Source organism: Macrobrachium nipponense, chromosome 5, assembly GCF_015104395.2.
Source record: "Macrobrachium nipponense isolate FS-2020 chromosome 5, ASM1510439v2, whole genome shotgun sequence".
NCBI classification, from domain to species: Eukaryota; Metazoa; Arthropoda; class Malacostraca; order Decapoda; family Palaemonidae; genus Macrobrachium; species Macrobrachium nipponense.
The window spans coordinates 124,148,008-124,175,728 of NC_061107.1; the positions used below are offsets into that span (position 1 = coordinate 124,148,008).

Genomic DNA, 27,721 nt, shown 5'->3' on the forward strand with positions numbered 1-27,721 from the left:
ATCATTTATACCACTGTCATAGGGAAAGAAATTATGGCACATGAAAGTAGACTGCAAGGATTACGTGATAACAATGGATGCAGCTGACAGAGGGGGTGGAGGGTAGTTTCCCATAGCTCTTCGCCTCCTAGATATGCTACTTTTCAATTTTGCTCCTGATCCAATCTTTGCAGCAAGTTCATCTGGAAGACTAGCAATAGCATCTTGAAGTATGTATCTTGGTGAATGATGTTTCAGCAGCTTTGAGGACTTTTTCTTTAACCATTTCTTCGCCAACTTTAACAGGTTCAGGTGTATGCGAGTGTTTGCCTTTCTTGGTACAATTTCTAGTTTTGTATTCCAATGTAGTACTCAATCGTCATTTGCAACCTTTCACTTCATAACACCATGAAATTGTTGTTTGAGTAGCTTTATCCTTTCTATAAATATAACCTTTATAAGCTATTTTGTTTTTGCCTCGAATGGAAACTATAATATCAATGATGGGTTAGTTTCAAATGTTTCTAAGAACTGACTACATAATTTGACATTTCCAAGAAAAGAAAAAGAAGTGATGTGCAAATCATCATAAGTCATTCAAGTAGTTAACTATTAACGATAAATTCAGCTAACTGCATTCGAGTAGTCAACTATTAACGGCAAATTAAGCTAACAACCATTCGTGACAATCGCTTAAAATCAACCTTCGCTGAAATTATCATTTGCTCTTAATGTTTCGTTCAAAATGACTTCCCTCAAATTGACTTCATTCAAAATGAATTCACTGAAAATAAACTTCGCTCAAAAGGAATGGAACCGGTCCTTGATCACTGTAGAAGCCTTCTTCCCTGAAAAATTTGAATAAGCCTACATAATGATTTGGGACTTCACCCAATATGGAACAGTGTCCTTGGAAATATGTTTCCTTTGCTGGCATATAAATATGAAGAGCCTGGAATTCTCACCCTTTAAATGCCTGATCATCCTCAGATAGTGTAAAATGGCTTTCACCGGGAAAATAAGGTCATCTGCACAGTCAGATGGTAAGGCTGGAAAAGCAAAAGGGACTGATGTACCGATCAGAGTAAGAGTTTTCTGGGTTTTAGCAACAAAGTCAAGAGGAAATGACATGCTATAGGATGCAAAGGCCAAGTGGACAGGTCATATCCATCACAAAATGAAGCACAAATGGCTCTTGTAGTAGGTCACGAGGGGCACTGATGAGACTGCAAAGAACCAAAGAAGTCCGAACCAAAGAAGTCCCATTTCATTTTGTAGTAAATTTTCCTTTTGCAAACAAATGAGCATCACTTGAATATAGTGACAATAATGGGGAGGATGTGGATGATGAATTGATAAAATTCCTTTCTACAGTGCTAGCCCTATCCCAAAGGCCTTACCTTCAAGTAAGTTGTTGAGTGGACAGAAAAAATCTGATTCCTGACAAAGACTCCAACTTTGTATCCGTCATTTTGAAGGATCTGTGATCTCAATGCGCGTCCAATCTCTAATACTGACATCTGCTCAAAGAAAGCCGGCAAGAGAGGGAATCCCAACAAAATGATAGATTCAAGGAGGGAAAATACTTTAAAATACAGTACCTCAAACCAGTAGAGCATGAATCTTTAACTAAAAAAAAAAAAAAAAAAAAAAAAAAAAAAAAAAAAAAAAAAAAGAAGAGTTGCTGTTGAGAATGGCCTCAGACGGAATATTTTCAACATCAAGCTAATTAATAAGCAGACTCACTAAGACCAAGACATTGTCAGTTCCTAAAGGTTTTCAGGCCAGCAAGGGGTGGTTCCACCGTTTTCAGAGGTGGTTCCAACTATAATGAGCGTTTCTCTGCATAGGGAGGTGGCATTGGCCGATATGAAAGCAGCCACTAAATATCCAAAGACCTTCAAAAAATTCATCAGGGACAAGGGCTACCATCCAAAACAGGCGTTCAATATGGACAAGGCTGGCTTGTTCTGGAAGGTGCCTTCTCAGACATACCTCATTAAGGATGAAGCTAGCAGTCTCCAGGTTCAAGGCCCAGATGGCTAGGGTTACCCTCATAATGTGTGGGAATGCAGCAAGGTGGTGGAAGAAGTGGCACTGTTCCCAGAATGAGTGAATAGGGTCCCCAACCCACACTCATCTGCTGCTGTTAAAGTGGGTCGGTTCTCTAACCCCTCACTCATCTGCCACTAGTTAAATACCTTGTTATCATGCCTCAATGACCATATTCAGCTTTTGCCAAAGCTATCCATATAAAATATAAAAGTAAGAATGAAGCTAAATTATGCTGACAAAGAGCAAAGGCAGATTTCAATAAGGAACATTCACTGAGAAAAAACAGACCAAATTACAGGTAGGTTAACAAAAACACTCACTAAGTGTAATCCACAATCATTTTTTTCAGACAAAAACAGGCTGAAAAAATAATTGCATCTAATTCATATTCCAATTTTGAATAAGTTGGGATGCACTTTTTCTACTGTAGGGGCCAAGTGTGTGCATGCATGCTCACTCATTGTTGCTTTTCAGTTTTTGTAACTGGGGAAAACTGATACCATAAATCAAAGCTAAAGAAAGGAACTAAAACTCACCTGTATGCAGAATGCTTGAAAGGAAGAATAATCAGCACCTTTGGTCTTGTATAGCCTTGGTCACGAAAGCAGTGATCAGGCTCCTTTTTCCTCTTTTTCTTAGTTAAACTTTTCTTTAATTTAGAATTGTGCCTCAACACTCTTTTCCTTGTCTTTAGGACATGATTCAAGGCATGCATAGCATATACAGCCTTAATTTCTTCAAATTTCTCATAACTTGCTTGTGGGAAATAAAGGTCTGAGTAATTGGACATAATTGTAAATAATTCTTTCTGAAAGTTAGTGAGACCAGAAGAACAGCTGGCTGATGTATCAGCAACTAGGAGAAAGTTGTCTTTCATAGGTTTTAATACATGATAATCATCAAGGCTATAATTCCTTTTGTGGGGAGGTTTGGGTGCAGCAGCAATATTCGGTAACTCAGTCTCAGATTCCTCATTAGCAAGTAACAGTAACTTTGGCTGCTTTATTTCAACTTTTGGAATATCTATTTTTACTCTTTTCAGTGAAGACCATTCTTCAAAGCTGTGAGTCCAATTGTCTGACTTCTGAACTTCTTCAGCAATTTCACTTGAAATATTCAACTCAAAATGTTTCTTAAATGGATCATTCATATCCTCTGAAGCATCTTCATCATCATCATCATCTCCAAACTCTTCTTTATCTGATTTCTGAAAAGTAACAAATATGAATGTTGAAAAGTGACAAAACAGTTAATTCATGTATCATAATAGCAGTACTAATGGTAAATTATAAAAATCATAGAAATCCCTCCATTATCTGGATTAACATAGCAAAGGTCCAGGTGAATATTAATGGCAAAATCTGCATAAGGGTAATTAAAAACAAATAGTGGGTATTCAAGTGTAACTCCATACCCTTCCTCACCTAATCTCATCATCACATAAATGTAACACTCAATATCCTTATAAACAACAATCATCCCACTTTAAACTGAAAACTTTATCCAAAAGGCAATTATCTACCTTTTTCGACTGTATTTATAACAAAATATACTTAATAAATACACTTTCAAAAATCCAACCACTTTTTTATCTTTCTCTTATATACGACACAATTTAGTAGGTAGGTACCCCACCTACGTTTACCCACAGCCTACCATGGTTTCATCACCATTCAAATATTTATTAGCTGTTACCATAATGTACTGTAGTACCATATTACCATATTGTATGATCCAACGTAGGTGTTACACTGGCAGTATCCATTTGCATATAGTAAGTGAAATAAGTTATCGTAGCTGTGTTCAAGATAAAGGTATAATGGGAATGAAAATAACACTACTTATAGAATCTATTTTTACTGTATTATCATAAAGTTATCATATCACGATCGTAATATGTATAAAAATTATCATCCGCAATATGCATTTACAAACGCTAAGCTAACATTTACGTTATCAGAATCAGCTAATTCATCACAACTACTACTGAAGGAATTAATAAAATAATTTTTTGGTTGCTAAAAGAAACAAATTATTACTGGAATTACTTTTATTTTTGTACATAAATGAAAAATGGGCATACAATTGTAAACTACATGCTACTTATGTTAAATAAAATCCTTCAAAATTGCAAAAATGTTTTCATGATAAAACTAAGCTTCACATACATATATACAGTATACTTATCAAGTAATTACACTGCTATAGTTTCTTCTTACACAGCAGCTTAATTTTTGAAAATCGTAGTAGTGCTTCTATTGTTTTCATATAGGTGAGTAACCCCACCCACTTTTGGGAACAATTTGTTTGTGCCCTTTTGTCCATAAGAGGGGAGGACGGAGGGCTCCATTCTGCAATTTCTTGTTAAGTATAATACAATGGTACCTCGAGATACGAAAATAATCTGTTCTGAGGTGGCCTTCGTATCATGAGTTTTTCGTATCTTGAACCGCATTTTACATGTAAAATGCCTAATCTGTTCCAAGCCCTACAAAAACACCCCAGTAAATTATATTTCCAGGCCTACAACACATGTTCTAGGGTTACGACGCCGATCCAACGGAAGAAATATGACTCCAAAAAGACAAAATACTGTACATACTTGAGTAATATTCAACTGCATGTAATGATCAACCCCATTTTTACTGCATGTATTAGTACTTTAGCATATGTCCCTTAGCAATAAGCCTAGCCTATGTTAGCGGTTGCTACTGTAGCCTAGTCTATGATTCTGACATCTAAACCTAAGAAGCTAAAAGCTTAGAATATGCCAATAAAATGTATAAATAATCAGTATGTACTCATTTCAAATAGTGGAATGGACGAAGGCAGAACTCTGCAGCAAAGATCAGAAAACCAGGAAACATATGACAATACACAAAGCACTACACCCAAGAGCAAATACTAAGTATAGAGGACTGCGTCAACATCAAGAACAGAGCACTGGGGCAATATCTGAAAACCAGTGAAGACGAGTGGCTAAAGAGTGCATGGGAAGAAGGACTAATAAAAGTAGATGAAGACCCAGAAATATACAGAGACAGGAGAATGACAAACAGAACAGAGGACTGGCATAACAAACCAATGCACGGACAATACATGAGACAGACTAAAGAACTAGCCAGCGATGACACGTGGCAATGGCTACAGAGGGAAGAGCTAAAGACAGAAACTGAAGGAATGATAACAGCGGCACAAGATCAGGCCCTAAAAACCAGATATGTTCAAAGAACGATAGACGGAAATAACATCTCTCCCATATGTAGGAAGTGCAATACGAAAAATGAAACCATAAACCACATAGCAAGCGAATGTCCGGCACTTGCACAGAACCAGTACAAAAAGAGGCATGATTCAGTAGCAAAAGCCCTCCACTGGAGCCTGTGCAAGAAACATCAGCTACCTTGCAGTAATAAGTGGTACGAGCACCAACCTGAAGGAGTGATAGAAAACGATCAGGCAAAGATCCTCCGAGACTATGGTATCAGAACAGATAGGGTGATACGTGCAAATAGACCAGACGTGACGTTGATTGACAAAATCAAGAAGAAAGTATTACTCATTGATGTCGCAATACCATGGGACACCAGAGTTGAAGAGAAAGAGAGGGAAAAAATGGATAAGTATCAAGATCTGAAAATAGAAATAAGAAGAATATGGGATATGCCAGTGGAAATCGTACCCATAATCATAGGAGCACTAGGCACGATCCCAAGATCCCTGAAAAGGAATCTAGAAAAACTAGAAGCTGAAGTAGCTCCAGGACTCATGCAGAAGAGTGTGATCCTAGAAACGGCACACATAGTAAGAAAAGTGATGGACTCCTAAGGAGGCAGGATGCAACCCGGAACCCCACACTATAAATACCACCCAGTCGAATTGGAGGACTGTGATAGAGCAAAAAAAAAAAAAAAAAACAATAATAATAATAATAATTTAATTGTACAGTGGGACATGCGTATTTGCATTCTCCGGATTTGCTGATTTCTCTCTGAACCATGTCTACCCATTAATTACGGGAAATACTTCTATTCAAGGGGTTTTCTGACAAAAATAATCCCTAATTAGTGTATTTTGATGTTATTTTCATGACTTAAATACATTTTTGATACAAAAATGATTTACTAATTTTCAGGGGGTCTCGTACCTGTGGAGAAGGGTTATTTTTCATAATGAGGACGGTGACCTCATTTTGAAAAATAACCCCTCTCCACAGGTACGAGACCCCCTGAAGCAGACGCTTGTAGTGTACCAGTATACATGCCCAGTCCGCGAATGCAGCAGTGCCTACATAGGTATGACTACCATGTGCCTGTCGAAGAGACTCTTATGCAATGCCCAAGAGGGGGCGATCAAGAATCACTCCCGCACCAAACATCAAGAGGCCATCTCCCGGGATGTCATCATACAGAACATGAAGATCATTGGGAAGGCCCCTGATGCCCGTCGGTTGCGCCTGCTGGAGGCACTTCTCATCCAGCAAATAAAACCTACACTGAATACGATGCAGGAAGAATTTGTCCTCCCTACGAGTATGAGAAGACCTGCCACCAACAATGACACCACCGATCACGACAACTCCAAGGAAGACAACGCCCCCGAACGAGGTACTCCTGCAGCCGATGGAAATCAAATTAGCTGTGACGTCCCACAGCGTAGCGCAATGCCCATCAACATTACCGCGACACTCAGGAGGTCTAGACGGCTGTAGGATCTGCAGCATCGTAACCATCGGCTTGGAGAAAGTGGCTTGAGACCTGGCTCAAGCCACCAATGAAAACAAAGAATCACCGCCACCAACCATTAGATCAGCATGGGGCAGACCCTCTGCTGTCAACCCCAAATATAAGGAGGAAGGACACCACACCAAGATCAGTCCACCCTCAGTCCCCAAAAACCACACCAAAATTTACCACATTGGCAACCCTGTTACCTTCTATTCTGTCCGCCAGTTGGCAACACTGTCATTGACAATTACAAAACCTTCTGAAAATCAGTTGTGATAGGCAGATCATGGGGTAGGATGGGTGGGACTAGATAAATTATACAGGTAAGTATTATTAATATTAATTTTATAATAAAATTCCATATTAACCCTTTAACGCCGAAGGGGTATAATAAAAATCGTCTCCCGTATGCCGAGGGGGTCTCGGAGTGAGCGCCGAAGCGGAAATTTTTTTTTTTTTTTTCAAAAAAATCACAGCGTGCTTAGTTTTCAAGAAGAGTTCATTTTTGGCTCCTTTTTTGTCATTGCCTGAAGTTTAGTATGCAACCATCAGAAACGAAAAAAAAAAATTATCATATATAAATAATGCGATATATGATAGCTCAAAAATGATATTGTTATTGTACAATAAAGTTTCATACATACTTACCTGGCAGAATTTCGCGGCACACGCTGCAGGTAGGTCAGGTGATCTACCGCCCCGCCGCTGGGTGGCAGGAATAGGAACCATTACCATTCTAGAGCCAGATTTTCTCTTCCACCTGTCTCCTGAGGGGAGGCTGGGTGGGCCATTTAATTGTATATATCTGCCAGGTAAGTATGTATGAAACTTTATTGTACAATAACAACATCATTTTCATACATTCAACTTCCCTGTCAGATATATACTTAGCTGATTGGCACCTTTGGTGGAGGGTAAGAGACAGCTAATTACTGATTAGACAGGTAAACAACATACGTTGTAGATAATAAATAAATAAAACCGTGGTTCCTATCTGCTTTGTCTCAAGAGCCTCAGCGAGGATGTGACCTATGGCTAAGAGTTCTTGTAGATCTGTCAATGGGGTCTTATCCACTTACTCGACAGAATCTAATGGTCATTTGTCAATGGGGTCTTATCCACTAACTTGACAATACACCTATGCCTAGTGGCATAATTAAGGAGCACAACACCGATCCCGATCACCTGATCCTAACACGAGGGTTTATGCTTAATTTGAAAAGAGTTATCCCCAAACTCCTTTCAAACAACGCAAAGAAAAAACACTATGTTAAAATAAAAATTAACTGACTAGTTAAGGATCAGTGTCGGCTCCCTATCCCAGCAACGTATCCGTAGACACGTATAACCAAGAGAGAAGGATCTCTCGTAGGTCAACTTGACCTCCTTCGTGTAATGGGAAGTCAACACAGAGTTGCATCTCCCGTAAGTGACAGCTAATATGTCCTCATGACATCTTGTTATGGAAAGAACAAGAATTCATAAAAGCTCGCACTTCATGCACTTTTAATTCTCAGCTGTTTGAAGGAATCATCAAGTTACTCATGAAGTGCTTTAGCGATCACACTTGTTTCAAGGAAGACCAGGGCTTTCTTTGAAATGGATCTCTTCTGGATGAAGCCTAGAGCCTGGCTGGCGTCTGGCTGGCGCCTCATGCCTGCCTGGCGCCTCGCGCCTGCCTGGCGCCTCGCGCCTGCCTGGCGCCTCGCGCCTGCCTGGCGCCTCGCGCTTGCCTGGCGCCTCGTGCCTGCCTGGCGCCTGACGCTTGGTTGGCGCCTAGCTCCTGGAAGGTGCTTTTCGCCCGACTCCTGGCTGGCGCCTCGCGCCTGGCTCCAGACTGGCACTATTTGGTGCCTGGCGCCTGACTGACTCCTCTCCACTTGCTGGAGCTTTGAGCTTGGTAGAGTCTCGAGGATGTCTGGCGATGTCCACATCGGACACTCTTATCTGTCCGATTTGTTCGCCTCTAGCGCATCAGTGCTAGGTTGGAGGCCCCCTCTTTCTCTTCATCAGACAATGACAGTGTTCCTTGAAACTGTCTGCCTCTGGCGTTTTTTTTTTTTTTTTTTTTTTACGCCTGTTTGAGCGCTACATTGTCCGAAAGTCCTGAACCTCCACAATAGTTTATCAGGAGACTGGAGAAGGGTGGAAGAAATTCTTCCACTTTGAGCTTTTGGCCTCTCCGGCAAGGGGATTGTAGTCAGCTACATCCATTAGACGATAGGATATCTAACAGTAAGAGAGAAAAGTCTTCCTCCGAGGAGGATCCTTCTTGAATCCTTCCGTTGCTAACGAGATCTCTTCCTATCTGTTGATGAAGTTCCTCATTGCAGAATCTTCCCTATCCTTGTCCGAAGGAAGGGAAGGAGCTTGGAAGTTGAAGGAGACTCTGAGCTGAAATTGGGAGGACTCCTCATTTCTAGCTCTTTATTGTATCCCTCTGAATACCTTCTGGGAAGCATTTCGAGCCCTCATCGCATCCCAAAGACTCTGTAGGCAAACATTTAAACCATTCCTTCTTCTGTAGATAAAAACGTAAGTACCCTGCCTGGACAACGAAACCTCTATCTGAAAGTGTTGAGTCAGGAATAGAGGGTTTTAGTTCTTTTACCAGACATACTATGCTGGCAAGAACCCATAGCCGAGTCTCCATAGAATATGATGCGAGATTCCAATGCACCAAAAAATTCACTTTGCCTTCTTGGATGTTTAGGGCCAGAGAAATAAAGAATTCCCTCATAAAACTTCTCAAAGAAGTTTGATGAGGAGCAGTTCCATCTTGTCAGAACCCGGAATCTGTGGCCACAAAAGATCCCATTAGAAGTACATGATATCCTACACTTGTCGTATTGAGGTATCATATAAGATCCCGAAGCTGTTAATCCTCTGTTATCTCCAATTCCCATTGTAGAGACAGAGCATAGCCTTTTACTGCGCTCTTTGATAGCAGATATATACAAAGGTGATTCTTCCCTCTGAAAAGGAAGAAAAAACCTCTATGTGGTTCACAGAGGTATCGGAAGAGGACAGTTTCCTCATTCCATCAAGCATGATTTGCAGCAATTCTATGCCCTGGCCATGACTATTGTCATTCACCTTGAAAAAATCCTCTCATTCATGTCCACTTCTGGTCAGTCTGCATGCAGACAGACTCAGAGTGGAGAGGTTGTTAAGGTCTATTTATAATAGATGATGATAGAATATCCAGACTTTCTTGGAAAAGACTTCCAAAACATGCTGTGAGAAGAACGTGACCTCTGTGAATCCAATCTCTCTAAGACCAAAATGAGGCATAAAGTATCATTCTCTCTCCTTTGACGCCCATTTATCTTAATATCTGTTAAGAATGTATAAATTTAGGGGAAAAAAGACTAAAGTTTATTCCCCTTATAAACTAAAAAAGGCATATATTGCTACCTTTCTTGGTTCGAGAATAAGGAAGCAGTATAGAGGCAGCATGTTCGTCTTCCACCTTGCGAAGAGATCTATGACGAAGACATCTCGCAGGTTTCCACAACTCTCTTTCCAACTAAGATTAGACATAAGTCAATAGTTATATTGTCGATCGAGAAGGTTCTCACGGACGTGCAACCTCGTGCAGCGAACCTCTTAAGGATCGTTACGTTCCGTGTCTGTGTTCCAAACAGATTCTCTCTTGTTAACGCGAACAGAGGCGAAAAAAGAGATTCTCAATACTTCTTGAAATATGAGAGAGCTGTGGAAATGGCTTAATTGATTTAAATCATTTCTTCCCTCCTTGGGATCGAGCCCCCTTCAAGATAGACGGGGAACGAAATCAGGAACGAACCGTGCCCTTACTGAGCCTGCTGTCAGAGAGGTTACTGAACCCTTCGATTAATAACTCGCTATATCGAAAAGTTAGCAAGTCCATTATTTTGCTTCTGTAAGCATGAGAGCATCAAATAATATATATAGCTCTACTGCGTTAAATTCATAATGTTGTCTCATTCCTATAATCCTGTTACATTGCGGTAAACATTACCACAAGGTTACAAGGGATCTTTTTATTGAAAACTCCTTAGCAAAACGAATACCATGTTATTCATGTTTGCCTATAAATCCCCTCAATTCGAGGCTAAGTACATGATTGTAGGGGGAATATACGGTTAATCATTCGATCCCGTAGGAGAGAGAGATGTAACCAACTGCTCATGACTGAGAACTGGATGGTACTGTATTGGCTTACAATGACAGCCGTCTCGTTCGCTGCCTCGCTGCATTCTTCCTGATTTGCCAGTTACTCCATTCAAGGAAGGAATATAATAAAATTATTCTCGAGCCTAAGGAAGCTCTCAATAATGCATATTTAGGCCAAACAACCTTTGTTAAATACCGAAGCTGAGTAGGTATTGTTGTAACAAACCTTTTAAGCAAAGTCCTTACTAGGATATTCCTGTAAGGATATAGATAATTCCATAGCGAACCACAAAGGCAAATATGGTATGCGTATATTGACTTGTCATTCAGTAGTCGTATACACCAAATCTTCATACTACATTCTTTCCTCTCCGATGCAGAGAGAATGGAAATCTTACTCTCTTCGTTCTTTTCGTCAATAAACCCGAATTAGTATTAGTCGAAAGAGATCGCAAATGAAAACCGAGGATCGAAGAGAATCTCTCAAGCTTTTATTCTCTTGGAGATAAGGCTGTATTCTTCGCCTCTATTATCTGGAAGAGCCTCTAATCAATGAATAAGAGCTCGTACGAATCTTGTTCAATTTCCAAACAATTGCCACTCTTTCCGTAAATGGTTGGTTGCATTATTTTTAGAAGGAGGATGATTTTAATATCCTCTTACTAGTAATGAACTAATTCTCTCAATAAAAAAGGTCGCTAAGGTCTTATAAACTGAGAGACCTGCCCCCTTATTGGCTTCCAATTCCGATCTATCTTCCATTTCTTGTCCATCAAGTTGGGAGAAGAATGAGCAATCGGAGAAGAGCGCCTCCTATTGTAAGGTGAAGGTCTTTTAGCAGTACCGACTCTAACCTGACAAGGACTACGGCCGCCTGTGCGACATCTTGAGTCCCCGCCAGGAGAAGGCCGATCTTGCTCTTGCCTTTACTTGCATTAAGACTCTGACATCTAAACCTAAGAGCTAAAAGCTTAGAATATGCCAATAAAATGTATAAATAATCAGTATGTACTCATTTCAAATAATTATTAATTAATCATTAACTATAATACACAAACAAACAAAAAAAAACCTTCCAATCGATTGTTTACATTCAGCTCTTACCCGTCTTACGAGTACCGAACGAACGCCAAGCAATCATTTTTCCTAGCACACAGTAAGCCATAAATTTTCATTTGTATCTCTCTTCAACTAATGAAACTACCAAACAGTATAATAACCATTCATTTCTATTCTTTATTCTATCTTTACCTAATGGAGATACCGAGTTACTGACAGCTATAATGAAACATACGTATACGTAACGTAATATTAAAACAGAAGAAGAATTCTAAAAAATACGTATTTGTTGGCAGTCTGATTTATTTTATATTTTATGATATCTAATTCACAATTTTTTTTTATTAAATGTATTGCCTGTACTCATTTCAAATAATTATTAAGTAACCAATAACTATAATAATAAAAAAAAAAAACGCTTCCAAACTTCTGTTTACATCCAGCACTTACAAGTATCGAACGATAGCCAAGCAATCACTTTACACAGTAAGCCAAAAATTTTCAATATCTCTCTTCCAACTATGAAACTACCAAACAGTATAATAACCATTCATTTCTATTCTTTATTCATCTTTACTAATGTTTTTTTTTATTAAATGTATTGCATGAATAAGTTTTTCAATTTACAGCATCCTTTACCAATAGAATACTTAAAGCACAAGGGGTAGATGCTGACCAATAGGAGAGCAGGACCTTATGGGGTGACTGGTGACCTAGCATCAGGAACCAATGGGAGAGTGGGGAGGATGGTGGCGAGTTTACTCAGTTGGCGGCGCGGGGGTCGTTTAAATTGTTTCGCCCGTTATCCCTTATATATATATATATATATATATATATATATATATATATATATATATATATATATATAGTATATATATATATATATATATTATATATATATATATGATATAATATCATATATATATATATATTATATATATATATAATCTATATCTATATATATATAATATATATACAGTATATATATATATTATATACACGTATATATATATGCCCACGAGGTATAGAGGGGGAAGAGGGAGAGGGAGACAGCATCAGCTTCTTATGTGCACTCTTCTCGGAAGGCGGGGAAGAAGCAACGCGTTTCCTACCAGTCCTCCCAACCGATAAGGCAGCCAACTTCACATTTAAAACAGAGTCCAGCCTCTGAAGCACCGCCTGGCATATGAGCTCGGACTGATGTGCCAGAGAAAGCTCCGAAGACAAGGAAGGCAGATGTCTCGAACTGGGCGGCAGAGATGTCACAGCTAAGAGAGGCAGCTCGGAGGAGGCGACTGGAAGATACACCATCGATGAGAGTGATGTCACAAGCAGTGGTGACGTCACGACCTCCCCTCTGAGCGAAGGGGAAAGAGACGCCATTGGCGGAGGATTACACAAAGATGGGCCCTGTGACGACAACAACGGGGCTGATGCCGCAGCATCACTCCGAGACAAGGCGGCGGCAGACACCAGCGGAGCAATACAAGATGGCTGACTGCTCCCACTCGTGGAGACAAGGCCGGGAGGGGGGGATGGCCTGGCTGGACTGGGGAGGGGGGATGTGAGCCTCCTCAAAAGGCACTAGCAAACCCCCCAAGGACAGGGTACCCCCTAGCCCAAGCGTCTTCCAAATCGCTGCCATGTTGGATGCCTCCGACTCTGGAAGAGAAGAGAACGATGAAAAAACCTCACCCTTCTCAGGAACCGAAAAAACTCCCGAGGAAGAGGGGGCTACATTACAAATAATACCCTGGCGATCTCCCGATACTTCCATTGACGAATCCATGGAAGAAAAGGAAGAAGAAGCAGGGGCAACGCTACTATGGGGGTTGACTACTGCGGAAGACGAAACATCGGGAATAAGAGCAAAGCCTTCCCAAGAAGGAAGAGTGGAGACTCCGATGTTCCCTCTTACCATAAAACTTCCTCCACTGCTCCAAAGGCCATGCCCGGCATTCTGTACAAGGATTCGTAATCGTACAAAAATTGGAACGACACCTACTGCAAGTGATGTGAAGGTCCGTCGCTGATGAAGCCAAGAAATGAGAACACGGGAATCCAGGAATTCCGGGGCACCAACGCTGACGTCGAGGAGGAGCAGAAGCCATAATATTAGGTAAAAACACACACACAAACACACTAAAGGAACGAAACGGGCAAAAACCGGGAAAAAGGGGAAGAGAGGAAAAACCCAACTCTCGTCCCAAGGCGGTAATGAAAAAGACTGGCGTAGATGTTCGGCGTTTGACCACTCTTCACCCGATCTACGCATGCATTGCCAGATACCACAAGATTCCTTGATTTCCTCTACTTTTTTACCACATCCAGCTTGGCGCTAGAAATTATCCTATTGCTAAGACCGAGGGTTTGTTCGCGTATGAACAAATATGATATTGTTATGATACAATAAAGTTTGTTCATACTTACCTGGCAGATATATATATAGAGCTGTATTTTCTGAAGTCCGACAGAATTTAAAAAACTTACGACACACGCAGTGTGAGTCAGGTGGTTAGTACCCATTCCCGCCGCTGGGAGGTGGGTATCAGGAACCATTCCCATTTTTTCTATTCAGATTTTTTATTTCCACTGTCTCCTGAGGGAGGTGGGTGGGTACTTAAAATATATATATCTGCCAGGTAAGTATGAACAAACTTTATTGTATCATAACAATATCATTTTGTTCATGAAACTTACCTGTCAGATATATATACTATAGCTGAATCCCACCTTTGGTGGTGGGAAGAGACAGAATAGAATTTTTAGGAAACATATACATGCAGATAATTGATATCTTGGTTCCTTACCTGTTAGCATAGCTGACTTCGTGATTACTGTCAACCAAGTCTGCTTCTGCTTTACTAGAGTTGCCAGCGAGTTAGAGACCTATATAGCTGGTGCGCTCTAGATGATCTGTCAACGGGGGCGTGACCACGATGTGACTAGACCGTTGACCATACCATGAGGGCAACGAAGTAATAAAAACACCACCTGGCCTAGTCTACCAAAGGAAAGTCCCACTATACTAGACTAAAGGAAGGGAGATCCGCCTCAGGCGGTCGACCCCACAACCAAAAAATGATATTGTTATTTTACAATAAAGTTTTGTACATACTTACCTGGCAGATATATACTTAGCTTACGTCTCTGACGTCACGACAGAATTCAAAACTCGCGGCAAATGCGACAGGTAGGTCAGGTGATCTACCCCACCCGCCGCTGGGTGGCAGGTGTAATGAACCAATCCCCCCCCCCCCTTTCCAGTCATAATTTTTCTTCCACCTGTCTCCTGAGGGGAGGCTGGGAGGGCCATCAATCGTATATATCTGCCAGGTAAGTATGTACAAAACTTTATTGTAAAATAACAATATCATTTTTGTACATGAACTTTCCTGCCAGATATATACTTAGCTGATTGACACCCTTGGTGGAGGGAAAAAGACAGAGCTAACAAGGAAAAAGGGGAAACAAACAACATCTGTTGTAGGATACTAACAAACCTTGGTTCTTACCTGATAAGGCTGAACCGTCATTAGTTAGTTACTGTCTATTAGTCTGCAAAGCCTGAAGAGCTACAGCGAGGGCGTGACCTACAGCTGAAAAGACTCTTTGGGTCTACCGAAGGGATTTGATATCCACTTACTCAGTAGAATCCAAGTCGGATCATGTCAATGGGGATTCGCCCTCTTAAATGACAGAGCCTGACCACTACCAATGCAGGGAGCTCTAGCACAAACAGATCACCTAACCATTCTAATGTTAGCAATACGAATAGAAAGAGATGCCACTACCCGCATCCTCTTTCAAACAACCATAAAAACACAATACAAACAATAGGGGAAAAAAAAAAAATTTACAAAGGATATGCTTCAGCTCCTGCCCCAGCACCGAATCCGCCGATACATACGGGCCTAACGCGAAGCACTTATCGTAAGTAATCTTGACGTCTCTAAGGTAGTGGTTCGCGAATACTGAATTGCATCTCCAGAATGTTGCTTTCATCAGATTCTGGAGTGACATATTCTTGTTGAAAGCCAAGGACGTAGCAATGGCTCTTACCTCGTGAGCCTTGACTTTCAAAAGCTTGAACTGATCCTCACCGCAAGCCAAATGTGCTTCCTTCACGAGGCTTCTAATAAAGAAGGACAAAGCATTTTTAGACAATGGTCTACTGGGATCCTTTACAGAGCACCAAAGTCTGTCCTTAATGCCCTTAAGAGACTTCTTCCGCTGGAGGTAGTATCTTAAAGTCCTCACAGGGCAAAAGAGTTCTTTCCGGCTCTTCCCCTACCAAGGGGAGCTAAGCCTGGAACCTCAAAAACTCCTTGGCCCAAGGGATTTGAGGGGTTCTCGTTCTTAGCTAGAAAAGAAGGAAGGAAGGAACAAATCACGGATCTCCTTTGAAACCTACCCTTCCTTCTAGAGCTGAAGCTCACTAACTCTCTTGGCAGATGCTAAAGCCAAAAGAAACAGAGCCTTCTTCGTAAGATCCTTGAAAGAAGATGACTGGGGAGGTTCGAACTTCGAGGACCTCAGGAAACGAAGAACCACATCCAGGTTCCAGCTCGGAATTTGAGACGAGGGTTTCTTGCAAGTTTCGAAAGATCTTAGCAGATAATCTAGATCTTTGTTGTTGGAGATATCTAAGTTCCTGTGCCTAAACACAGCTGCTAACATGCTCCGTTATCCTTTGATGGTCGAAACTGCAAGACCGCATTTTTCCTGAGAAAAACCAGAAATCTGCGATTTGGGTCACAGGAGGTACTGGAAGTAGGAAAGCTTCTCGTTTCTGTCTGCACCAACGGCGAAAGAACGTCCCACTTCGACTGGTAGACACTAAGGGTAGAGGGCCTTCTAGCTGAGGCGATAGCCTTCGCTGCCTTAGCTGAAAACCCCTTCGCTCTGACAAGACTTTTGACAGTCGAAAGCCAGTCAGATTGAGAGCGGGGAGGTTTTTGTGATACCTGTCGAAGTGGGGTTGTCTGAGCAGATCTACTCTTTGTGGAAGAGCTCTTGGAAAGTCCACCAGCCATTCCAGTACCTCTGTGAACCAATCTTGGGCCGGCCAGAATGGAGCTACCAGCGTCATCCTTGTCGCTTCCGAGGCCGCAAACTTTCTGAGTGTTTGACTCAGAATCTTGAATGGAGGAAAAGCATAGAGTCCGACCTCTCCAGTCTAGAAGGAAAGCATCGACTGACACTGCTCCTGGGTCCGAGATCGGGGAGACAGTAGAGGTCTATTCTCTTTTTTGTTCTTTGCTGTCGCAAAAAGTCGAGATGAGGTGCCCCATAACCTCCACAGGTCCTGGCAAACTTCTGAGTGCAGAGTCCACTCCGGGGGAGCACTTTTGGATTCCTCCTGCTCAGGAGATCGGCTCTGACATTCCTTTCTCCTGTACGAACCTGGTGAGGAGAACGATCTTCCTTGCCTGAGACCACAACAGCAAGTCCTTCGCTGTTTCGTACAGGGGAGAAAGAGTGGTGTCCCCCCCCACCTGCTTTCTTATGTAAGCCAAGGCTGTGGTGTGTCCGAGTTGACCTGAACTATAGCATTTCGGACGTGGGGCTCGAAGGCTTTTAAAACGCCGAACCACACTGCCATCAACTCTTTTGTTGTTGACGTGCCAGGACCACCTGTTCCCCCTCCCAGGTGCCTGACACTTCTCTTGACCCTAGGGTCGCACCCCAACGTCTCCGACGCGTCGGAGAACAATACTTGGTTCGGGTTTGGCATGTACAGAGACAGACTTCTGCAAATCGGAGAGGATCTGTCCACCACAGAAGGTCCTTCTTGATTCCTTTTGATATCCTGAAGGAGAATTCCAGGTCTAGAGAGAGACACCTCCAGTTCTGGTAAAGGAAGAATTGGAGAGGTCTGAGATGCAACCTTCCTTAAAGAAACGATTGCTCCAGCGAGGGAAAGTGTCCCCAACAGACTCATCCACTCCCTCGCTGTGCAATGCATCTTTTTCTAGAAGGTCGTTAGTTTTTTCTCTTGGCAAAACAAGCAATCCTCTCGGTGACGGATAGCCCGTAAAATCCGGAGAAACCATCCGAATCCCCAGATATATCAGTCTTTCGACTGGGATTAATTGTGATTCTTCCTGTGGAAGTTCACACCAGAAGCCCCAACGAACTTGCTAAAGTCAGTGGTTCTTTAGTAGGTCCTCCAGACATCTTTCTTGTGAGCTTGCTCTGATCAGCCAATCGTCTAGATAGAGACAGCCTCACTCCCTCCAAATGTAGCACTGCGCTACATTCTTCATTAAACCCGTGAAAACTTGAGGGGCTGTCGAAAGGCCGAAGCACAAGGCCCTGAATTGGAAGATCTTCCCTCCCATCATGAATCTCAGAAACTTCCGTGAAGAAGGATGGATAGGCACATGGAAGTAAGCGTCCTGAAGATCTAGGGACACCATTCCAGTCCCCTGGACGAAGGAGCCGCCAACACTGAAGAAGTTGTCTCCATGGCGAACTTCCTTTTTTCTACGAAGACATTCAGGGCGCTTACATCCAGAACCGGTCTCCATCCTCCTGAGCTCTTGGGAACTAGGAACAGTCTGTTGTAAAAACCCGCAGAATGAGGATCTTTCACTAGTTCTATCGCCTCCTTCTCCAGCATAAGATCTACTGCTAGAGAGAGGGCTTGATTCATGATGGGGTCCTTGTACTTGGCTACCAACTCCCTCGGAGTCGTCGTCAACGGAGGTCTTGATAAGAAGGGAATGAGGTAGCCTTTGCGGACAATCGAGAGTGACCAGTTGTCCGCCCCACTTTCTGGGCCCAGACGTCGGCAAACTTCAGAAGTCTGGCACCCACTGATGTCTGGAGAACTTGAATCCTACTTCTTCCCTCTGATGGATCTAGAGAAGGTCTTCCCTCGTTTAGTGGTCTAGATCCTCTAGAGGAAGAAGCTCTGGCAGGAGGGACTCCTCGAAAGGGCTCCTGCCTAACTGGAGTCTCTCTCTTGGTTTTAGCTTGGAAAGAAGAGTGAGGCTTCCTGGTAGACTGGGCTAGCATGTCCTGTGTAGCCTTAGCTGAAAGGGCACAAGAAACATCCTGAACGATCTTCTTAGGGAAGAGTTGAGGAGAGAGCTGAGAATACAGGAGAGAGGCTCTCTGAGCATGCGATACTGATTTCGTCAGGAACGAACAGTAAACAGATCTCTTCTTGATCACTCCCGCTCCGAAAAGTGAAGCTACTTCACTCGATCCATCCCTCACTGCCTTATCCATACACGTGAGAACACTGATAAGATCCTCAGGTGAAATGGAATCCGGGGTCTGCGTCTTCTTGGCCAAAACTCCCAAAGACCAGTCTAGGAAGTTAAACACTCCAGGACTCGGAACATCCCTTAACAGGTGGTCAAGCTCATTCATCCCCCATGTCGTCTTAGCAGACATGAGGGCAGAGCGTCGAGAGGAATCCACCAGTGAAGAGAAGTCCGAGTCTGCCGAGGATGGAAGAACGAGGGCCCGCCAAGGGGTTTTCTCCCGATTCATACCAGAATCCTAGTATTCCAGTAAGCTTAGAAGGAGGGAAAGAGAACACCGTCTTCCCTTTCTCTTCCTTCGAAAGAAGCCACTCACCAAAACCTCTAAGCGCCTTCTTCATAGAGATTGCAGGCTTCATCCTGACACAGGATGAAACCTTCGAAGTTTTCGAAGTCGAAAATAACAAAAGAGGCGCGAGGGCGGGGCGACAGGAGAAAGGGCGTCTCCGAATTCCTGAAGCAACAGGTCCGTCAAACGCTTGTATGAAGAAGAAAACGGAGGAATCTTTAGGAATTTCTTCTTCGAGGGATCCTGTTCTTCTTCCGCCGAAGATCCTTTACGATCCTTACGATGAAAGGCTGTCTTGTCCTCAGCCGAGAGTCCATCCTTGGAAGAACGTCTGGAAGAACTCTGACATCTAACCGGGGAAGTTATAACTTCCGTTGAGCTTCTGCCTGAAAAAAAAAAAAAAAAAACTCCTTCTTTTGGTCAGGATGAGGGCCGTATTCTAGGCTCTTGGCGCCTAACGAACGCAGGGCGAAAATCTGGCGAAGAGCGCCTATTAGGCGAAGAGCGCCTATTAGGCGAAAAGCGTCTATCAGGCTCCTGGCGCCTGTCTAAAGGAGAGCGGCTGCCTGGGCGAAGAGCGCCTGTCATGCGGGAAGCGATTATCAGGCTCTTGGCGCCTGCTGCAGGAGAGGCGTCTTCGGGCGACAGGGCCTACCAGGGAGAGCGTCTTAAAATTCCCGGCGCCTAACTTGAGGAGAGCGAATCTCTGGCGACGAGCGGTCCTACCAGGAGGAGAAAAGCGTCTGACAAATTCCCGGCGCCTAACTTGAGGAGAGCGAAAATCGGGGAAGAGCGCCTTGAAGGGAAGAGGCGCCTACCAGGCTCTTGGTGCTGCTAAGCGAAGGGCAGCTGACAGGAGAAGAGCGCCTGTCTACCAAAGGGCGTCTGGTCACAGGAGAGCGAAAGCCTGAAGGAGAGCGCTACCATGAGAAAAACGCCTACCAGGCTCCTGGCGTCTGCCAGCGGGAGAGATCCTGTCTCGAGACGAGCGCCTGTCAGGAGAGGCTCGTCTACTGGAAAGCATGCCCCTTGTCCTACGGAGAAACGATGTCCGCAGGAGAGCCTGTCCGTTGAAGCGCCTCGTACTACGATCCACTCCTGGAGAGAGGGCGGTTACTGACGAATAGCGTAAACCTGGAGAAGAGCGCCTGGACTTCTTTACCGGGAGCGAGACGTCCTTCCTACGACAAAGAAGTCACAATCAAAGAGTCAGCCAGAGCCGTAATCTGCGCCTGCAGACTAGCCAACACACGTGTAGGAGACTTAACAAAGTCCTTCACGGGAGACGCAGCTCGATCCTTACTAGGAGAGCGAAACTCCAAAGAAATCCTCGGTTTCTTCACATCCAATCCAGGATCTTCCGAAAAAAACTTCAGGGCTGGAGGGGAGAGCGGAAGAAGCCTGCCAGGCTCTCTTCGACGGCCGAGAAGCTTCCGAGGAGCTCCAACCACGCTTGGGCGAAGGAGAAGGCGAAGACGAGAAGCATTGTCGTAAGACTTCTCTCTTGGCGCGATCCAAGGTAGCCTGGGAGCGAACATCAGGCGCTACCGAGGGGACGCCTGACCGGTGGGGGTTCTCCCCTAACCTTTCCTGCGGCTTTTCGACTTTCCTCCTCCACTGGGTCCCTGGGAGTCTGGAAGAGGGTCCCTAGGCTGAAGCTTAGGGAGCCGATCAGACGCACCCTCCACTGCACTGGGATCACTGCCACAAATTGCTATCCACTCTTACCTTCTAGCACTTTAATTTTCAGCTCCATGCTGCGAATAGTGGCTCTCATAGTGTCCACCTCCGAAGGCGCATCTTCGGGTTCGGTGCAGGAAGCAGGGGCTGAAACTGGTAAATGCGCTACGTCTACAACAGGGTTATCAACTTCAAACTCGCTAGCGCGAGACCTACTAGAACTCCTAGATGAAGCTTTCCTAACCTTGTCCTTCTCAAGCTTTCTTACTAAAGAAGAAAGCGCCTTCCATTCTTCTTCATTCAAATTACCACATTCATTACAAGGGTTAATAAATGAGCAGTCATTCCCCCTACACCTCATGCATACTGTGTGAGGGTCTACCGCAGCTTTCGGTAGCCTCACCTTACAATCGCTTACAGAACAAACTCGAACATAGTTTGATTTCTTAATTTCTAAATCAGACATAATGAAATGTTCCAAGAATAAATCAAAAGAAATAATCCAAAACGGTCCCCACAAGTCGCAAATGCCTAATCAAGGAGCAGGGACTTCACCAAAAGTCCGATGAAACAATCCAGGGCGAAAACGAGTAATAGTCCAAAATCGAGAGGTATCGACAACAGATGTAGTCGACACCGGCGACAGAAAAATTATGACTGGAAAGGGGGATTGGTTCATACACCTGCCACCCAGCGGCGGGTGGGGTAGATCACCTGACCTACCTGTCGCATTTGCCGCGAGTTTTGAATTCTGTCGTGACGTCAGAGACGTAAGCTAAGTATATATCTGGCAGGAAAGTTCATGTACAAAAACACACAACATTAAAAAACTCACCTAACCACTAAAGGATAGGATGAGTGCTACCTCCCTCCCCAAACAGTGGTATGAGTAAACGTATGGTCCCGCGATAGCAATGTTCGTATGTTGCTTTCACCTCCCGCAGGTAGTGTGAAGCGAACACCGAATTGCTCCGCCAGTAGGTGGCACTCAAAATGTCACTGAGTGCCATATTTTTGTGAAAAGCTACCGAGGTCGAGATAGCCCTCACCTCATGGGCGTTCACTTTTAAAAGCTTCATATCACTATCACTGCATGTGGCATGAGCTTCCTTAATGGTGTCCCTCAAGAAGAACGTAAGCGCGTTCTTCAACATGGGAAGATCTGGCTTCTTGACAGAGCACCACAACTTACCAGAAGGGCCTCTACTACAGTCCTTAGTCTTTTCTAAATAGAATTTGAGAGCCCTGACAGGGCACAGGATTCTCTCTGGTTCTCGTCCCATGATTTCTGTCAAACCCTTGATTTCAAATGTCTTCGGCCAAGGGTTGGAAGGGTTTTCGTTCTTTGCCAAGAATGTAGGGCTCAAAGAACATACAGCATCATGATTCATAAACCCAATATGTTTGCTTATGGCCTGGATCTCGCTAACTCTCTTCGCCGTCGCCAGAGCAGTTAGGAAAAGTGTTTTTCTCGTCAGGTTTCTAAGCGAAGCTGAGTGAAGCGGTTCAAAATGGCTGGACATAAGGAACTTAAGAACTAAGTCTAAGTTCCAAGATGGTACTTTTGGTTGAGGAACCTTCAAAGTCTCAAAAGACCTTAGGAGATCATGAAGGTCTCTGTTATTGGCCAAATCCAGCCCTCTATGCCTAAAGACTACGGAAAGCACACTCCTGTAGCCCTTTATCGTAGGCACCGCTAATTTAACTTCCTTCCTCAAGTAGAGAAGGAAGTCCACTATCTGGCTCACAGAGGTTGAGGTGGAGGAAATGCCCTTCTTTCTGCACCAACTTCTGAAAACAGCCCACTTGGATTGGTACACTGCAAGAGAGGAAGGTCGCCTTGCAGTGGCGATCGCTCTTGTCACAGGTCTTGAAAAACCCCTCGCTCTGGCCAACTTCTGGATAGTCTGAACGCAGTCAGACTCAGAGCGGGGAGGTTTTTGTGGTACCTCTCGAAGTGGGGCTGTTTGAGTAGATCTGTCCTTGGGGGCAGAGTCCTTGGAAAGTCTACCAAGAAGGACATTACCTCTGTGAACCAGTCGGTCGCTGGCCAGAAGGGGGCAATTAGGGTCATCCTCACTCCCTCTGATGCCGCGAATTTCCTCATTACGTCCCCTAGGATCTTGAAAGGGGGAAAGCCGTATAGGTCTAGTCCCGACCAGTCCCAAAGAAGGGCGTCTACTGCTACTGCTCCTGGGTCCAGAACCGGTGAGCAGTACAGCGGAAGTCTCTTTGTTCTGGAAGTTGCGAATATGTCCACGAGAGGACATCCCCACAACTTCCACAGCCTCTGGCATACGTCCTGATGGAGGGTCCATTCCGTCGGCAACAGTTGACCTTACCGACTGAGAAGGTCTGCTCGTACGTTTTCCACTCCTGATACGAATCTCGTCAGGATAGTGACGTCGTGTGCCCTCGCCCAAAACAGGATTTCCTTCGCAAGGATGAACAGAGACCGAGAGTGGGTTCCTCCCTGTTTCTTGAGGTATGCCAGGGCTGTGGTGTTGTCCGAGTTGATCTGCACCACCTTGCTGGAGACTTCGTCCTGAAAGAACTGGAGCACAAGAGGAATTGCTGCAAGTTCCTTGAGATTTATGTACCAGGACACCTGTTCCCCTCTCCAGGTGCCTGACACTTCCTTCCCCCCTAGTGTCGCTCCCCACCCTGTGGAAGACGCGTTGGAGAACAACACTAGGTCGGGGCTCTGAGCTTGAGAGAAAGTCCTTCTGCAAGCTTCCTTGGATCTGACCACCATCTTAGGTGTTCTTTCACCTCTTCCGATAACAACAAGATCGCTTCTAGGGCATTCTCGTGCTTCCAGTTGTTCGACAGGAAGAACTGAAGAGGTCTGAGGTGCAACCTCCCTAGGGAAACAAAATTTTCCAGTGAGGAAATGGTCCCCAGCAGACTCATCCATTCCCTCACCGAGCATGATTCTTTCCCCAGAAAGGCTGACACTTTCTTTGCTTAGGCATTGTTGTTGTCGCTCCTGGGACGGAAAAGCCCTAAAAGCCACTGAGTCCATCTGAATCCCCAGATAGACTATGGACTGTGAAGGGGTCAGATGTGACTTTTCGAGGTTTACCAGAAGACCCAGGGACTTCGTTAAAGACAAGGTCGTGTGAAGGTCCTCCAGACACCGGTCTTTCGAGGAGGCTCGAATGAGCCAGTTGTCCAGGTAGAGAGAGATCCTGATCTTCGCAAGATGAAGCCACCTCGCAATGTTCTTCATCAGGAGGGTGAACACCATCGGAGCCATGCTTAGACCGAAGCAGAGTGCCCTGAATTGGAATGCCTTCCCCTTCAGGACAAACCGCAGGTACTTCCTTGACTGGGGATGGATGGGGACGTGAAAATACGCGTCCTGGAGATCTAGTGACACCATCCAATCCCTGACTTCTACATCCGCGTCCACCTGAGCGTCAGCTGGCGCGAGCCTGGTGTCCACTGGTGCATACCTGGCTTCTACTGGCGCGCGATAGGCATCCACTTGCGCGCGTCTGGCGTCCGCTGGCGCGCGCTTGGCGTCCGCTGGGCGCGCGCTTGGCGTCCGCTGGCGCGCGCTTGGCGTCCGCTGGCGCTCGCCTGACGTCCGACCGAGCGTCAAGATCATGCTGCACTTGCACCGAAGCGTCCAAACAAACGTCGCGCTCTCGACAGGTAGCAAGCTTACGAGCGGGTAATACCCCTTCAACCGAAGAGCGCGAAACAAACTCATCGCGTCCTCTAGAGAGCCGCTGGGGAGCTGCACGAACTCTAGAAGGTGACGAAAAGGGAAGAGACGAGCGAGGAGAAGGAAAGGGAGACTGTCTAGACCTCTTCACTGGCAGCCTGTCATCCTTCCTGCGACGACGTGGATGTGTCTCTCTCTTAGAAAGTACATCAGCAAGTTGCTGCTGCAACGAGCGAAGAATCTTCTCGGTAGGAGAAGACTCCCTATCAGGAGAGGGGCTGACCCTGTGAGAAGGTGAGGGGCGAGGGGGCGCCTTCTTCCTTCTCACAGGAACAGCCACTTCACGCACTCTGGAGAGACTGGGGCGCTCGAAAGAGTCATCATCCGATGACGCTTTACTCCTCTTCTGCGGTGGGAAGGCTGCGAAGACACTGTCAGGCGAAGATCGTCGCTCGGGAGAAAATCCTGGATGTGAAGCGTCCCGATCACAAACGCTCCTTTTCAATGGGCGTGAAACTGACTGAGAGGTCCACCCACTATGCGGGGAGGAAGCCTCCGAAGAAGAAAAGCACTCCTTGAGGAGGCGTGCACGCGCACGCTCCTTGGCAGTCTGGGTAGTGTCAACAGAAACTGCCCAAGGCACATCAGATCGGTGCGGGTTCCCCGTAACCCTCCTTCGGCTTTCGACATGCTCTCTCCCTGAAACCTGGGAGTCCAGCAGAGGTCCAGGCCTAGAGGTGAAATGGGGCCGATCTGACGCACCCTCCACTACACAAGGGGCACTGTCACTGCACTTAGCACCTTCACTTTTGCCTTCTAAGGCAAGCACTTTCAATTCTAAATTACGAATCGATTCTAAGATGAAAGTAAGGGTATTACCCTCCACAGACACTGTTTCAGGGCCCGAAGGCAACACTACAGGGTTAGGAGTAGCAACTACAGTAGGAGGGTTAGTAGGAGAAACATTAACTTCCTGATGTTTACCTGAAACGCTCCTGGAGGAAGACCTCCTTAACCTATCACGCTGAAGCTTTCGAAGATAGGTCTCATACGCCTTCCACTCAGAATCCGAAAGACATGCACACTCCATGCAGCGATCCTCATACACACAATCATGCTCCCTGCAACTCTTACACAATGTATGCGGGTCTACCGATGCTTTCAGTAGCCTACCTCTACATTCACTCCTAGTGCAAAACCTGGCGCTAGCCGAACTAGTCCCAGACATCTTAGTTTAAAGAGAAATCAAGCCAAAATCAATTAATTCCACAAATAACCTGTGCCTAGCCACCGATCCAAAGTCAAGATACCAAAAAAAAAATAAGGATACTTAAGTAGCCAAAGTTTCCTAAATCCAAGACGGAGGTGCTGAAAACAGTTGTTTAAAACACCGGCGACAGAAAAAATATGAATAGCAAATGGGAATGGTTCCTGATACCCGCCTCCCAGCGGCGGGAATGGGTACTAACCACCTGACTCCCACTACGTGTGTCGTAAGTTTTTTAAATTCTGTCGGACTTCGGAAAATACAGCTATATATATATATCTGACAGGTAAGTTTCATGAACAAAAAGTGATATAAAATAACTTACCAAAGTCCCTCCATGACCTTTATCAGCCCTCTGAAGTGGTTTGGAAATTTTCTCCTGAATCCCATTTTTTTCTTGTTCAGAATGACTTTCAGTTGATCCACCAACTACATCATTCTCTCCAGCTGAAGTTATTTCCCTCAAGTTGTCTTTAATTCCATCATCAACAAAATCAGAATTGCCATCAATGTTCACTTCAAGCTCCTCTGAATTGTCGTCATCTTCTACATCATCTTCTCCAACATCATCATCTTCCTCTTCCTCATCATCACTGTCAATGGCTGTGCTGGCATTTGAATTAAAAGTTGCTAATAGTTTCGATACAGCATCTGTGTCATCCTGCTCCTCTTCACTTGAATCCTCATCAACATGAAATCCTTCATCCACTACTTCATTTTCCTCAGTGTCCTTAACCTTAAAAAAAATGGAATACAAATTTATTAATTACAACCAATCCCTTTTAAACTTAGTTCTGATACATATAAAAATGAAGTGATTTTGATCTCAAATTGATTTTAATCTAAACTAAACAACTAGTAAATACACTTGTAAGATATAGTTAGTCAAGAAACACATAAAAATGACTGATCCACAAGATATATATCAAGTCTACATAGTCTATGGGTTCAGGAGCAAGAGAACACAAGATTTAACTATTAATGTCCATAGATAAAGTCCTAGGATAGCCCAAACTAGAGTAACATTGCTAGTGCTAGTTGAAAAAAAAAAAAAAAAAAAAAAAAGATACAGTCCAAATTAGAGTAAACTGACCAGTGATGGTTAAAAAAAAAATAAACTGAAAACTTTCATGCTAATTCTAATTACTCATTGATATACCATACAAGCCAAATCCTTTCAAAAAGAAGTTTTCCATGCCATCAGCTTGAAACAACCATTGAAGCACGGCAACAAAGTACAAACCCTCGGAAGACTCACTGATTGGTGGGGGAATGTGAATAACACTCTAGAACGGACTGGAGTTCAGCACACCTGGGCTATACCTCCTGGTCATAAGAGCTAGGAGTGCCCTGCCTCTGACAACTTGATCAGAGTATAGGAGCTGCATGATCAAGACTCAGACTTTTGCGCCTTTTGGAAATGATAGAGGAATCGTAACTCATCAAAAAAAGGGGCTGGGAAGAATATTTAGAGTCGGAAGCATTAATGCAAAGTTCTGGGAAGGGTTTGCATTATTGCCATTCTCTTTCCTCTCCTTGCTAGAGGAAGGAACAGAA

At 44.2% G+C, this 27,721-nt stretch overlaps 1 protein-coding gene across 1 annotated transcript in view; it reads right to left on the minus strand.

Annotated features, from left to right (window-relative positions):
* LOC135215618 (U3 small nucleolar RNA-associated protein 25 homolog) overlaps window positions 1-26,622 on the minus strand; it is a 112,026-nt gene extending 85,404 nt beyond the window's left edge. The window contains exons 1-2 of the mRNA XM_064250525.1: window positions 26,490-26,622; window positions 2,571-3,241 (exon numbers count right to left, since the gene is read on the minus strand). Of these exons, the coding sequence (XP_064106595.1) occupies window positions 2,571-3,184 (614 nt within the window). The 5' untranslated portion in view covers window positions 3,185-3,241; window positions 26,490-26,622. The remainder of the gene's footprint in view (window positions 1-2,570; window positions 3,242-26,489) is intronic.
* Between the last annotated feature and the right edge of the window lie 1,099 nt (window positions 26,623-27,721).